Source organism: Rhineura floridana, chromosome 9 (genome assembly GCF_030035675.1).
Source record: "Rhineura floridana isolate rRhiFlo1 chromosome 9, rRhiFlo1.hap2, whole genome shotgun sequence".
Lineage (NCBI taxonomy): Eukaryota > Metazoa > Chordata > Lepidosauria > Squamata > Rhineuridae > Rhineura > Rhineura floridana.
In genome coordinates this window covers 53,929,143-53,942,598 of record NC_084488.1, presented here as the reverse complement: position 1 = coordinate 53,942,598, position 13,456 = coordinate 53,929,143, and the positions used below count along the sequence as shown (strand labels likewise).

The 13,456-nt window shown below is 46.8% G+C and overlaps 1 protein-coding gene across 4 annotated transcripts in view; it reads left to right on the top strand.

Annotated features, from left to right (window-relative positions):
• The window catches only part of TLL1 (tolloid like 1), a 201,179-nt gene that overhangs the window by 3,680 nt on the left and 184,043 nt on the right, over positions 1-13,456 (top strand). For 2 of the 4 annotated variants that reach the window (XM_061584205.1, XM_061584202.1), the window contains exons 2-4: positions 510-794; positions 875-1,714; positions 2,066-2,873. In XM_061584205.1, coding sequence (XP_061440189.1) covers positions 2,717-2,873 — 157 coding nt within the window. In that variant the 5' untranslated portion in view covers positions 510-794; positions 875-1,714; positions 2,066-2,716. Of the gene's footprint in view, positions 1-508; positions 795-874; positions 1,715-1,940; positions 2,874-13,456 lie in introns of those variants that run through there. The other 2 variants (XM_061584203.1, XM_061584204.1) reach the window with 2 other exon arrangements.

Genomic DNA, 13,456 nt, shown 5'->3' with positions numbered 1-13,456 from the left:
ACAGGACTTTGGTGCTTCTAAAAACAAAGCAGAAAGTGTCTGAGATTGTGCCCCTGTAAAACACACAAATACATATCCATCCCAAATAGTAGGCCTTATGTTCCCCCCTCCCCTTTAAGAACCAAGACTGTTCATACCTACAGGAAAATTGAATAAGTGCTATGGACAAGACACAGTCTCCTGATTTTTGTTTTCAACATCGCATCTACCAGGCTCCTATTGTGCCTGGGGAGCCTCTTCTCCAAACATCCACCATCCTTCCAGGGCCCTGTAGTCAGCAGCGATTTTAACCTCTGGAAGGAAACTCTGCTTGGAGACACCAGAACGCATCCCAAGCCCTGATCGGAACAGCCTTTTGAGTGGCACGCTGCTTTGCTGCGAAGCCTGGGTCAGTCTAGCCTGTATGTTATTTATTATGTCTATTGCGCTGTTTGTTGTTGAACTTTCTTTGTTTCTTTCTTTGTCCGGGGAGCTTCTGTAAGCATCCTGTTAACATCTCCCATTGACAGGGGGATAAGATCATCTTTGTTTCCATCGCCCAGAAGGGGAAGAATTCCAGGAAGCTATTCGGATAGAGAAGCCTTTGGAGAGCTCGGTTGTATAATAATGCCAGAGCAACTTCACTGGCCCCTTCAAATTCCGTGTTAAATGTGACACCATAATGAGATGCCAGCAGCAGCAGCAACTTCCAGTGAACTTGCGCCTCTTCCCTCCTCCCCGCCGTCCCTGAAGACTTGTAAAAAAATAAGGCGGAGTTTGCACGCTAGCGACCCCCACCCCGGAACTTCAACAATGTAATTCATGTGGGTGCGTTAGGGTTGGTGGGTTTTGTTTTTTGAGCTCTTGAGACGAGCAATACGTTTTCTGTTTCCAGGCTGATCGGCTGAATGGAAAGGCGCTGATCCGTTGGATGGCTTGGGAAACAAATCCAGCCCTCACACGCTGACTTCGTTTTGAGCACTGATCCCTGCCACTGAATGCACCGCGCATTGCCAAGCCAGGGAGGAGGGAAGGAGCCGAAGCTGCGAAGGAAACTTTGCTTCTGAAAACCTTCTTTAATCTTTCGCATCCGCTGGAAAGCCACAGCCGATATATATATGTCGTATCATATATATGTATACACACGCACACAGCCGGTGCACAACCTGCTTGATTATCATTTTATTAATTATGCATCTGCCTTCATATGTGGGTTTTTTTTTAATAATGTACAGCGGAAACGGCTTTCCTTGGCTAAACTTTGCTGATCAATGGGCCTCTTATATCCCTTTATTTAAACAAACTGTGGTGGACTCCTAAAACACACGCGCGCGCGCACGCACACACGCAAGGGGGGTGAAGAGAAGAAACTTTCCTTCCCTTTCTCGCGCCTTGCACGCTGGCAGCGCACGGTGAAAGACAGAAGTCCTCCTGGAGCGCCCGGGGAAGGCGCTGCAATTATTTCTCAGCACCGTTATTGTCCCCCCCGTCGTCGGCGAGCCCGCTTTTCGCCGCCCTGTTTCCGGATCCAGGCGGCCCTCGCGGGAGCAAGCATGCCCTCGCTCTGATCCCGGTGAACCGTCCGCTCCGTCCAGCCCTACTATGCTTCGCTTATCTCGGCAGACAGCAGCTCTATGGCGAGAGAGGCACGCCGGGCAGGCGCGTGTGTTTTCCTAAGGCTATCAAGGGAGCAGATCAGAAGCAGCCCGGATCCTGACCCTGATTGTATGCATAAGTAAGCAGGATGCTGACGAGGACTGTACTGGACGTTTTCGTAAATTAAAAGAGGGGAGGGAGGAGGTGAGCAGGGGAGGGGGGAGGAGGTGAGCAGGGGAGGGGGAGGGGGAGGGGGAGGAGGGGGAGGGGGAGGAGGGGGGAGGGGGAGGAGGGGGGAGGGGGAGGAGGGGGCGGCTGGGAAACCCAAACAAAACAAAAAAGACTGGGGGGAGGAAAGCCTTTGGACTTTTCCTTGCTGCCTCCAGTGCAAGCGCTTTGCCATCACTGCAGGGCTACGGTGGTGGGAACAGCATTGCTTGCCCCCCACCCCACCTCCTTCTCTCGTCTTCTTTTTCTCTCTCCTTGGCAGCTTGCTGATGTGCAGCCCGACTCCATCGCCCAGTAGTAGGCGAGGGAGCAGTAACGGGATCCGGAGCGGCGGGAGGCGATCGGCAGAAAGGATTCCCACCACTTGGCTCTACCGCCCAGCCCAGGCGAGAAAAGCCCCCGGCAGCCCTTTGCTGCTGCTGCTGCTGTTGCCGCGGCGGCGGCGGCTGTGGCGGGAGAATTTCCAAGAGTCGCAGCAGCAGGAACAGCGGCGGCAGGAGCCAGAACCCAGGAAAGTTTGCTTGGCCCTTGACAGAGGCGAGGCAGCGAGCAGGAAGCGGTGAGAGACAGGGCAGGCGAGCGCCACTCTCCTTTGCAACTTCCCTCCTGGCCGAAGAGGAGAAGCCTCCCCAAGTCCACTATCTCTCTCCTTTCAGCGCCCCCCAATACCCCCATGTTTCATTGGAGTGTGGGGAAGCGCCAGATCCGGAGCCGATACCTCCAGCGGAGCCTTTAAAGTGCAGACGAGGAATTCGCCTGGGAAATCCAGCGGGGACAGCCGCGAACCTCCTCGCCCGGCACCTCTCCGTCAACCAACCAACCCCAACACACGCGCACGCACCCCTCTCCCCACCGCCCCCGTTTCCTCCAGACGCTCGGCGCCTTCTCGCTGGCCTCTTCGCCGGGGAGGAGAATGACCATGCTTTGCTGGAGGATGGCTCTGTGGCTAGCCGGCGTGACCCTCTGTGGCAAGCTCTCCCGCTGCTCCGGCCTCGATTACGACTACGCTTACGCCTTGGACGAAGAGGACCAAACGGAGGCGATCGATTATAAGGATCCTTGCAAAGCCGGTGAGTGCCGGTCCTAAGGCTGGTTACTGCCGCTAGTTCTGCTCGCTGCCATCCCCCGTTCTTTTCCTTCGCCCACCTCTCCTCCCCCCAATAGGGGATGCCTGGTTTTCCTTTCCCGGGGCGTTGTCGATGTGGGGTGGGGGAAGCTCACCTGCTTCTTTCTCCTCCTAGGGAGTGGTGTGGGACGCACCAAAGAGGCATGGCCAAGAGGAAGCGTGAGGAGCCGGGGCAGGCGCAGTTGGGCTTCCGCTAGACTTTTGCACTCAAAGCCGCTGGGGGCAGATAGCGAAGAACCTGTTTGCTCAGGGCTGGCAAGCCTGCTCGCTTTCCCCGCCCCACCACTTCGCCCGTAAGAGTCCAGCCACTTTTCCTTTGCGCTCCGTTGCTGTGCCTGGAAGATAATTTGCTTTCCAGGCACAGCAACCGCAGAAGAGAGAAATCTGGAGTTTGTTTCCCGTACCCCCTGATGACTGCTGGAATCCCGTTTTGTTTTGGGACCATTTCATCCCCTCTCTCTCCCTCCACATTGCGGCGCTGATCAAAACAGGTTCTTTTTGCTTGAGGCTCCCGAGAAAAAGAACTAGCGGGGAGCATCGCCCCATGGCCCTTTCGAGATTTTATTCTAAAACGAGAGTCTAGAGGAGGTCAAGGTGGTACGGAAACCACTCTTTCTGTTCTTGGAGCCCTGTCCCTTAATCCCATAGGTGTGTGGCCTTTTAATGGGAAAGGCAAGGTGTTCTCTGCACATGCTTATGAACACTCTTTTCTTTGGGTTGTGTCCAGGCTGAGTCATGCTCAGATCAGACGCACAGAAATCAGCAGGGACTTAAGCTACCCGTTACTAACTTAAATCTTATTGATTTCAATGGGTTTAGGAACTCAAGTCCCATTGATTTTAAGGGGCCAATCTCAGCATAGCTAAGTCTGGATCCAATCCTTTGTTGTTACATCTCTTGTGCCTAGACTGAGAACTGGCATTGAAATGGGCCCTGAAGACCAAGACTCAGTGAACCCCAACTCAAATTTAAGTTTAAGCTTAGTTTGTATGATGTAAAAAAGGTGGGGAACCTGTGGCCCTCCAGGCATTTTTGGACTCTTTCTTCCATCAGCCCCAGCCAGCATGGCCAATAGTCAGGAGTGCTGGAAGTTGGAGAGTCACACAGATTCGCCATCCTTGTTGTAGAGGCAGCTACCCATTTTCAATCAACACTTGCTTGGAGAGGAAAAGAATGAACGAAATTGATCTGGGGATTATAACATTACTACTACGTTTGTAAGCAACTTAATCGAAGAGTTCCGCTATGTGCAGCTGCCCTAGCCTATGCATGTTTACTCAAAACAAAGTCTTATTGAATTCAGTAACACTTCTAGGCAAAGTATACCTAGAATCACGGCTCAAGGTAGTTTTCTACATGTGACACTCAAGCGAACAAGCCTCTCTGGCTCTTTTGTGTGGTGTGAACATTGTTAGCTACCTGCGTTTAGGAAAGAGTTGAAGGTTCATCATATTTCCTATGGGTTTTTTTGCATTCACACTCTATAGACCAAATTAAGCCTCTGGCCGAACAAAGTTTGCAAATGCTACTCTGCCCAGTGCTCCGCTGCCTTCGCTTTATTTACAGGGCAATGCTATCTTTGGGTCACCTTTCTGCAGGTGCTTTTTCTGAAGGTAGAAAACTCATTCTCCCATAGACACTGCTGAGTCAGTGATTTCCCTTAGTGAGAACAAGGGGAGGGGTGATTGTCCTTCCATGCTGTCGGAAAACCAGCAGGTGTTGTTATGGCTCCAGAGAAAATGCATGTGTGTGTGCATGTGCTGTGCATGTGCCAAATTCATTTTGAAAGAGTACTGTAAAGAATTTACCCTCATGTGCTACAGCTGGAGAGTAAAACAAGTGCTTCAGCTTTGCGGTCACTTCTTTTGCATTATTTACTTTGTTCCATGAAACCCAGTTTAGCCAAAGTTAGTGTTCTTTTTGGCCACAATCCACAATTTTTTATTCTTTAGCAACGAATAGGATTAAGTGGTTTGAGTAGTGATGGGCGTACTCCAGAGTAAGAGGTTTGCGTAATGACTTGTCTATGTTTGGTTGCTTTTAGTCATAATTTCTTAGGAGCATGTGTCAGTGCCAAATATGTTCAATATCACATGATTCATTTTCTAATCATAAAAATATGTATCACCTTGGTATAAATGGCTAAACATTCTTTGCTTGTAGATGTGGAATGTACAGGAGCAGGAATCAAATGAATTTGCTTCTGTTAGGAACTGCTCAATTCATACAAAAAAAAATTAGACATTCTGAACACAGCTATTTCAAACTCCTGAGTCTTATGTGTGTTTACTTAGAGGTAAACTTTGCTGAGTTCAGTGTAGCTCATTCAGAAGTAGGTGTCCTTGTGATTGAACTTATGGAACATGGTCCTTGCTGGGTTACTCAGCCACAAGCCTCATTGATGCCAATACAGCATATTTCTAAATAAGTATGCTTAGGTTTGCAGGCTGAGGCTGCAATTCTGTACGCACATGGAGTCTGATGGAGCATTGTGGAATTTCTGAATAAACGTGCACAGGGTTGCATTATTAGTGTTAAACAGAAAAATAAGATTTCTGAATTGCTTAGCACAATGAAATGCTTGAGGTTTTGCTCAAGACACATTTGCTGAAATTTTAGTGGCATAGATTTTCAAGAGTAAACAGGCAGGGGAAAGAAAATGTTAGTGGTGTCTTCTTAAAAATATCAGCTGCTGAGAATGTCTGAAAACATTTTAATGACTATTTCATACAAAATAAACTGCTTATATTAATATAAGCAAATATATATTATTTATGATGAGAATTCTGAACCATGTCCTTGCTTCAGGCAAGGTTCTAGAGCGTGTGGTCGCTCGCCAACTCCAGGCTCTCTTGGATGAAACTGATTATCTAGACCCATTTCAATCGGGCTTTCGGCCGGGGTTTGGTACAGAAACGGCCTTGGTCGCCCTGTATGATGACCTCTGTCAGGAGAAAGACAGAGGGAGTGTAACTCTGTTGGTTCTCCTTGATCTCTCAGCGGCGTTTGATACCATCGACCATGGTATCCTTCTGGAGCGACTTACGGATTTAGGAGTGGGAGGCACTGCTTGGCGGTGGCTCTGCTCCTATCTCGGGAATCGTCTCCAGAAGGTGATGCTGGGGGAACATTACTCGAGTCCCTGGGTACTCCAATGTGGGGTCCCGCAGGGTTCAGTTCTGTCCCCCATGCTTTTTAATATCTATATGAAGCCGCTGGGTGAGGTCATCAGGAGTTTTGGAGTGCGTTTCCAGCAATATGCTGATGATACGCAGCTCTACTACTCCTTTTCATCTTCCTCAGGTGAGGCTGTTGATGTACTAGACCGCTGCCTGGCCGCGATAATGGGCTGGATGAGAGCTAATAAACTGAAACTCAATCCTAACAAGACTGAGATGCTGTTGGTGGGAGGACCCTCTGCCCAGATGGTTGATGTTCGACCTGTCCTAGATGGGGTTACACTCCCCCTAAAGGAACAGGTACGTAGTTTGGGGGTCTTATTAGATCCGCTCCTGTCACTTGAGGCTCAGGTAGCCTCGGTGGCACGGAATGCATTCTACCAGCTCCGGCTGGTAGCCCAACTACGACCCTATTTGAGCAAGGAGCATCTTGCCTCAGTTATCCATGCTATGGTAACCTCTAGATTGGACTACTGTAATGCACTCTACGTGGGGCTACCTATGAAGACGGTTCGGAAACTTCAGCTAGTGCAAAATGCTGCGGCCAGAGTTCTCACTGGGACAAAGAAATTTGACCATATAACACCTGTCCTGGCGCAGCTGCACTGGCTACCGATATGTTTCCGGGCCAGATTCAAAGTGTTGGTTCTTACCTATAAAGCCCTAAACGGCATCGGACCGCAATACCTGATGGAGCGCCTCTCTCGCTATGTACCTACCCGTTCACTACGCTCGACGTCGAAGGCCCTTCTCCGGGTTCCAACCCATAAAGAGGCCCGGAGATCAACAACTAGATCTAGGGCCTTCTCGGTGGTGGCCCCCGAACTATGGAATGCCCTCCCAGACGAGATACGCCTGGCGCCTTCTCTGTTATCTTTTCGGCGCCAGGTAAAAACTTACCTTTTCGCCCAGGCTTTTTAAATTTTGTAAATTTTTAAATATTTTAATTTAACATTTTAAACTTAATATGATCTTAATTCAAATCTCAATGGCAATTTTATTAATGTTTTATAATTGTACTATATATATATATATTTTTCCACACTTGCTCATATTTTAATTGTGATTTTATTTGTTGTACACCGCCCTGAGAGCTTTCTGCTATAGGGCGGTCTAGAAATGTAATTAAATAAATAAATAAATAAATAAATTTACTGATGCTTTTGGTGGATATATATATAATCACATACATATACGCATGCATATATATATTACATTCTGCAATCATTGATATGCTCCTGGCTTCCACTTGAACTCTGTCCTCCACTATGAAGATTGTGAATGTGTGAAGATGGCTGGCTTGAAATTCCTACAACTTTTTTTGCCTTACCTATGTCTTGGCTCGCAATGTTGAAGAATGCTAATCACTGTTACAAAGCAAACATTGTGCCCAGAGTTTTAAGGGAGATGGCTGGAATACCTTGTTTTTAGATTTTTCTAGTAATCAGGGTGACAGACTATTCGTGTGGCAAAGTTCAGCTTTCTATGTGCCCTGAAAGTATTTTGAAATCAAGCTGAATTTCACATTTGCTGGCTTATGGGTGAGTGAAGCTACCTGGGACTCAGATGACTTGAGGAGGGTGTGTAAGACAAAAGAAACTAGGCTTTATAAAGAAGTATGCGGGTCCCAGAGAGGCAAACTGATGTCTCCGAACTAGGTGCACTGGAGAAGCACAAGAGTGTCAGGGTTGCTTAGCATTCTGAACAGGGACGTTACCAAAGAAGTAGCAAACTAAACTAGACATAGACAACTTTTCTCTGTCATATGGAAAAGACCTGGTAGCAGTTACGTTGGTATTATTTTAAGCTTTCTTTTATGGTATTACCCTCTGTGATGTTCCTGTATTAGTGTATATATGGTAAGTGCTGTTTGTATAGGAGATACATGGTAAGTGGAATGAAAGAGGAGGGGGGAGTGAATGGGCAGTAGAATGCTGGATGATTGGCTGAGTGTTGAGAATGGCGGAGAGTATAAATGGAAGGATGACAGTTAAATCTGGGAGGACGTGAGAGGGTTGTTTTGGTGGGTTTGTGAGAGTTGTTTGAGAGGTGGATGTCAGGAGAGTGTGGAGAAAGAGAGAGTGGGAGTTCTAGTTTATGATAAGTCAAGTATCATAGTAATAGATGAAACTATATGCTTATGTGCCTTTATAAAGTAATCTTGTTATCTCTGTTGTTTAATAAATACTTATTTGGTTTACCAAAGGCCTGATCCTTGGCTGGGGTTTCACAGACCAGAAGGGAGGGTAAGGTAATAACCAAGGCTGAAGGGAAACTGTAACAAATGGTGGCAGCGGTGAAGGGAAGAATATAACACCACAAGTATTCAGAGCAAACCAGAATTATATGCATTCTGTATAGATCAAAGGGATTGGGACAGCTTAAGCACGCAGTCACAGAGGTAACCTGATTGAGAGAGACTCAGGCAGAGTCTCTGGGGATACTGGTTGTAGGACGTGACTGGTGGTGCTGCCTTGCAGGGGGATCTGGTGAGGTCTATGCTACAGCGGAGAGAGAAACCATAAAAAAGGACAGTCCGGACTGGTGGAGTCCCTGGTGGTGCCTAGTGACAGGCAGTAGCCACGAGCAGGTAGGAACCTGACAGGGAGAGCCAGGGAAGGGCATCACACCCTCCTCCCCCCATTCTTTGCGAGGAAAGTTAGTCACACTGTCTACATTTGCACTTCATTTTGTCTCAACCTCCCATCTGTTCAGTTTCTGTTCCTAAACTGTTGCTCTGAGCAAATTTCCTTGCTGGCTGTTGCAAGTAATCCCTTTCGCTTGTCCTTGTCATCTTTTTTTGTTTGTGGCATCTGCCTTCTTGAGAATTGCCTCCTCACATATGTCACTGCCTTCCGGTTGTCCTTACTTCTTCCCTACTTTACCAGCAGCAGCTGTGGCACCCTGCACTTGTCTCCTGTTCATTTGGTTCTCTCTTTGTCGGAGAATACTACGAGTGTGCAGAGCTACTTTGCTTGACCTGTTTTCAGACTTAAAGACTCTCCAACTCTGTAAACTTCTCAAGAGACAAAAAAGAGAAATAAAAATCTGAACTTCTCATCTGTAGGTGAGGTGAAACAAAGATGATTGAGCTACGGACAGGGGGGTGAGGCAGTCGTACCAAGGGAGAGGGCAAGCATAGAGGGGCAAAACTGACTTGTTTGAACCAGTGTTTTGATTCACTGGCATGCTTGTCTGGTTAGTTGTGAAGGTGGCGTTTTGCAACACAGATGAAGAACATGCTCAGTCCTGCTTTTATATTAAGTTGGTCTCTAGCCTTAGGCTCATGGAAGGTAACATCGTTCATCTCACAAGTGGGCAATGTGCAGCCTGTAGGCCAAGGGTAGGGAACCTGTTTCAATCAATCAGAGGGCCACCATCCCTTCTGGGCAGCTTTCCAGGGGCCACATGCCAGTGATGGGCAGGGCCAGAGGCAAAAGTGGGCAGACCAATGTATGTAAATGTTATGTTTGTACAGTAGGTTAATTTCTGCACAGCCTTTTGCAGCCTTCTCTATCCTTCATCCACACAAGCAAGAGGCATTAACAGAGTTCAAGGACACAGTCCAGGAACTACAAAAATACTAGAGAGTGTGAAGTAGGGCTGATGAGGGGTGTAGCCTGGGGAAAGTCCTGAGGGTCAGACAGAGAGGCCTGCAAGCCACACTTGGGCCCTGGGCCTGAGGTCTCCCATCCCTGCTGTAGGCTTTATGCAACAATTCTGTAATTTTTAAAGTCCTGAAAACCTTATACATACATACAGAAATGTAACTGTTGAGTCCTTGTGATATGAGAGAGGAAAACAGTTACCTGTAAGGGGGGGAGGAGCAAGCCAGTGGTATAGTTTTCAGTACCCAATCAGTTATTGTGCATTTGTATTGTCTCATTTATCTTCACAAAAGAAATTCTGAAGAGGAAAGTCTCTGTTCCTCCTGCCTGGCATATGGTGAATTGAGTCTCAGAGTGTTTACTTGACCAAGGCCAAGCAGTGAGTTGGGATGTTCAACCTCAAAGGCTCAGAGGCAGCACTCTGCCTACTGAGCACCACTAGATCCTACGGTTGTTAGAATGCAAGTCTGTGGTTTTTCCTTTCAATATTTAAACGCAGAGTTTGTAATGATTCAAAGAGGAAGAGATCAGTTTTGCTCTAAAATAGCTTCTGGGCACTTGTTTTATCCAGGTATGTGAAAGATGATGCCTGAGGGGAGCCACTCTTGGTAATTAGCCACCTGCTCTGCATACTTAACACTGCTAAAGTGATGTTTGCCTGAGAAGAGGACCAATAAATGAACAGACAATTGATCTTGGATTGTTTCTGTTGGCAAGGATACATGTTATATCTTTTAAAAAGCTATTTATTTTGTGGGACTGCAATGTTCTGCATCAAGTTGCTCTCTGAAGCAATTAGCTAGGTAAATATACTCTTATTTGTATTTTGTGTTAAAACAGTTGCATACATGTTAGATAGCAGCTGCACAACTCTTGGATGGAAACTTTTTCAGCCTCAAGGCTGCCACTTCTCATGAGCTGGCATATTTTTTGGTGAGCTGGAAACAGGGTTTCCATGTATTTGAATAAACATGGTGGATTGTGACATCTAACGGACCAATTGAGCTCATTCTATTAATTCCACATATAATTCTGAAAACAGTGATGTGACAAGCATAATTCCTTGACCTATTTCAGCTTGGCTTCTGGCCCGGATAAAGAACAGAAAGGGTATTAGTTGCCCGGTGAGCTAGAGGTAGGGGCCAGAAGCTCTAGGAGTGGGGGAGTTACCTGCTATTGGTGCTGTGTGTTGTAAATTTGTTAAGCAGAGAATAACAGCTGTTTGAAATGTGTGTGTGCCAGTGTGTGTGTATTTACCTAAGAAAGCAGGCGTTTTCCCTGCATTGAGATCACTGAGACTAGAGACTTAGTAAAATAAGAAAAGCTACTTTATTTATAGAAATACATTGTATAGTAGAGCCCCGCTTCCCAGTGCTTTGCTTCCCGGCGTTCCGCTAATACATCGACTTTCATTCCCCATTTTAAAGCCAATTTTGCACTTTTGTGGTATTTTGCGGCATTTTCACGTGATGCGCCCCATTATACTCAATGGGGTTCTGCTTTATGGCGATTTCCGCTTTATGGCGGGGGTCCGGAATGGAACCTGCCATATAAGCAGGGCCCGCCTGTAGATAGAAAGGCATACCTAGTTCTAACTAAGTTGGAGGCGCAACGCCCACGTTTGGGAGTTGTCCTTATGGCTAGGAGAGAGAGAGCAGAGACAAAGGTGTCTCCTCTCTTCCGGACAGTCAGAGAAGAGAAGAGAGGAAAGGGCGGAAAGGAGGAAGGGCAGGTAAGCTTCCCTTTAGACGTATCAGTCTAACAGCCGGAAGTCAGTCAGAGCATCACAGGTAAAGGTAATCAAGCGTATCCATCTGGAGGACTCTAACCCTATCTCCGCTCTGGAACATAAACAAAAGAACAAAACAGGAGTTGCTCTTGCCCCACTTCCAACACTGTGCATGTTATGCTGTCAGAGCAGGTACACAGATTGGATATACTTCTTGTTGGAATTTTATTGAGTTGCGTAGTGCTGCGGAACAGAGAGTATTGAGCGAGCTTAGTGTGTGTGTGTGTGTGTGTGTGTTTGAATCTTTGCTAAGATTCTACCTTCCCTGCAAATTAGTCAGACAGAGTCTTTAAGCTTTAAAATAAGAAACAACTACTTTATTCTGGAAGTACATGCTTGATAGGAAAGAGTTCTATATCTAGCTAACTGGCTATGCTGGAGCAGCCTGCACTGGTCCCAGTGCTGGCCCTCATCCTGGTTGAGAGGAGAGACAAAGAGAAGATGTCTGCTCCCCTCTCGAGGAAAGAGAACACTGAGAAAGGCGGGAAGGAACTGGGATCAACATTCCTTTGCTAATCAGCCTAGCAGGAAGGGGAGAGACAGCAGAGGATCAAAGGGATAAGTATAGCCTCAACCAGCAAGAGGTCTAGCTCTCTAGCTACCCTTATTAACCCCATGCAGCCTCAACCCACCAAGTTGGAGTTGAACCTCATACATTTCAACATCCCTTCTCAACGAGAACTTGGTTCATTCTGCAAGGTGCATCTTGCCTTGTAGTTTCTGGGGTCGGACTTTGCCCAATGGTTTGGTCAAAGCGTCAGCTGTCATCTCTTCTGTTGGACAGTAGGTCATCTCTAGAAGTCCTTTCTCCCTTATGTCCTTGAGGTAGTGGAACTTCACATCAATGTGCTTCATGCGAGAACTTTGCCCTTCTGATTCTGCGAGTCTTATGCAGGCTTGATTGTCCTCAAGTATTCTGATAGGCTCTGGTTCAGATACGCCCAAGTCTCATAGAAGCTTGCGTAGCCACAGCGTTTCCTTGCTTGCCTCATCAGCTGATACGTACTCAGCCTCAGTAGATGAGTGTGCTACAGTCTCTTGCTTTCGACTTGTCCAGCAGATAAGTGACTGCCCATAGTAGAACAAGTTTCCACTGGTTGACTTACGATTTTTGGTGTCACCAGCCCAGTCAGCATCAGCATATCCTAGAAGTTTAGGATCTCGAGTAGCTGATAGCTTTAGTTTTAAGTTTGCAGTGCCTTTCAGATATCTTGCCACTCTCTTGACTGCTTCCCAGTCTTTCTTGTTTGAAAAGCTGGTTTTTCTGCAGAGGTATCCCACTGGACCCATTGTATCCCACTGGACACTTCTGGACCCATTGTTACTATGGGAGAAGCAAGTGGCTGTTTGGATGGAAGGTCATTTATCAGTTAGATGTGATATGTTGACTGTGTCATTTCCTATATAATCAGAACCATGTGACAGATGTCCATATTTTTGTATATCAGGATTATTGACTACTGCAATACACTCTTCATAGGGATGCCCTAGAAAACAGTTCGGAAACTAAAGTCAGTACAAATAGCTGCATCCAGCTTATGTAAGAGCATATTCAACTGGGACTGTACTAAATACACTGGTTGCAGGTGTGTTTGCAGGACCAATTCAAAGTGCTGATTCTGACCTTTGAAGTGCTAAATGCCCAGTGAGCACTTCTCATATGAGCACTTCTCATATGAGCACTTCTCATATGAGCACTTCTCATATGAGTCCACCAACTCAAATGGAAGCTTCCCTCCTGATACAAATAGCAGCTTCAAAGGAATAATTTTTGCTTTGACCCCTCAGAAGGTGTGTCTGTGTATGGTGGAGGGGGAAGGTTCCCCTCCCACTTCTTGCCTGCTATGGTCCTGGTCCTGATTAGGCACTCTCTCAGCAGCTATTATGTGGTGTTAAAGCAGAGAAAGAAGTTAAATCCCACGTTTAACATCACATGTAGTTTAGCACTAAC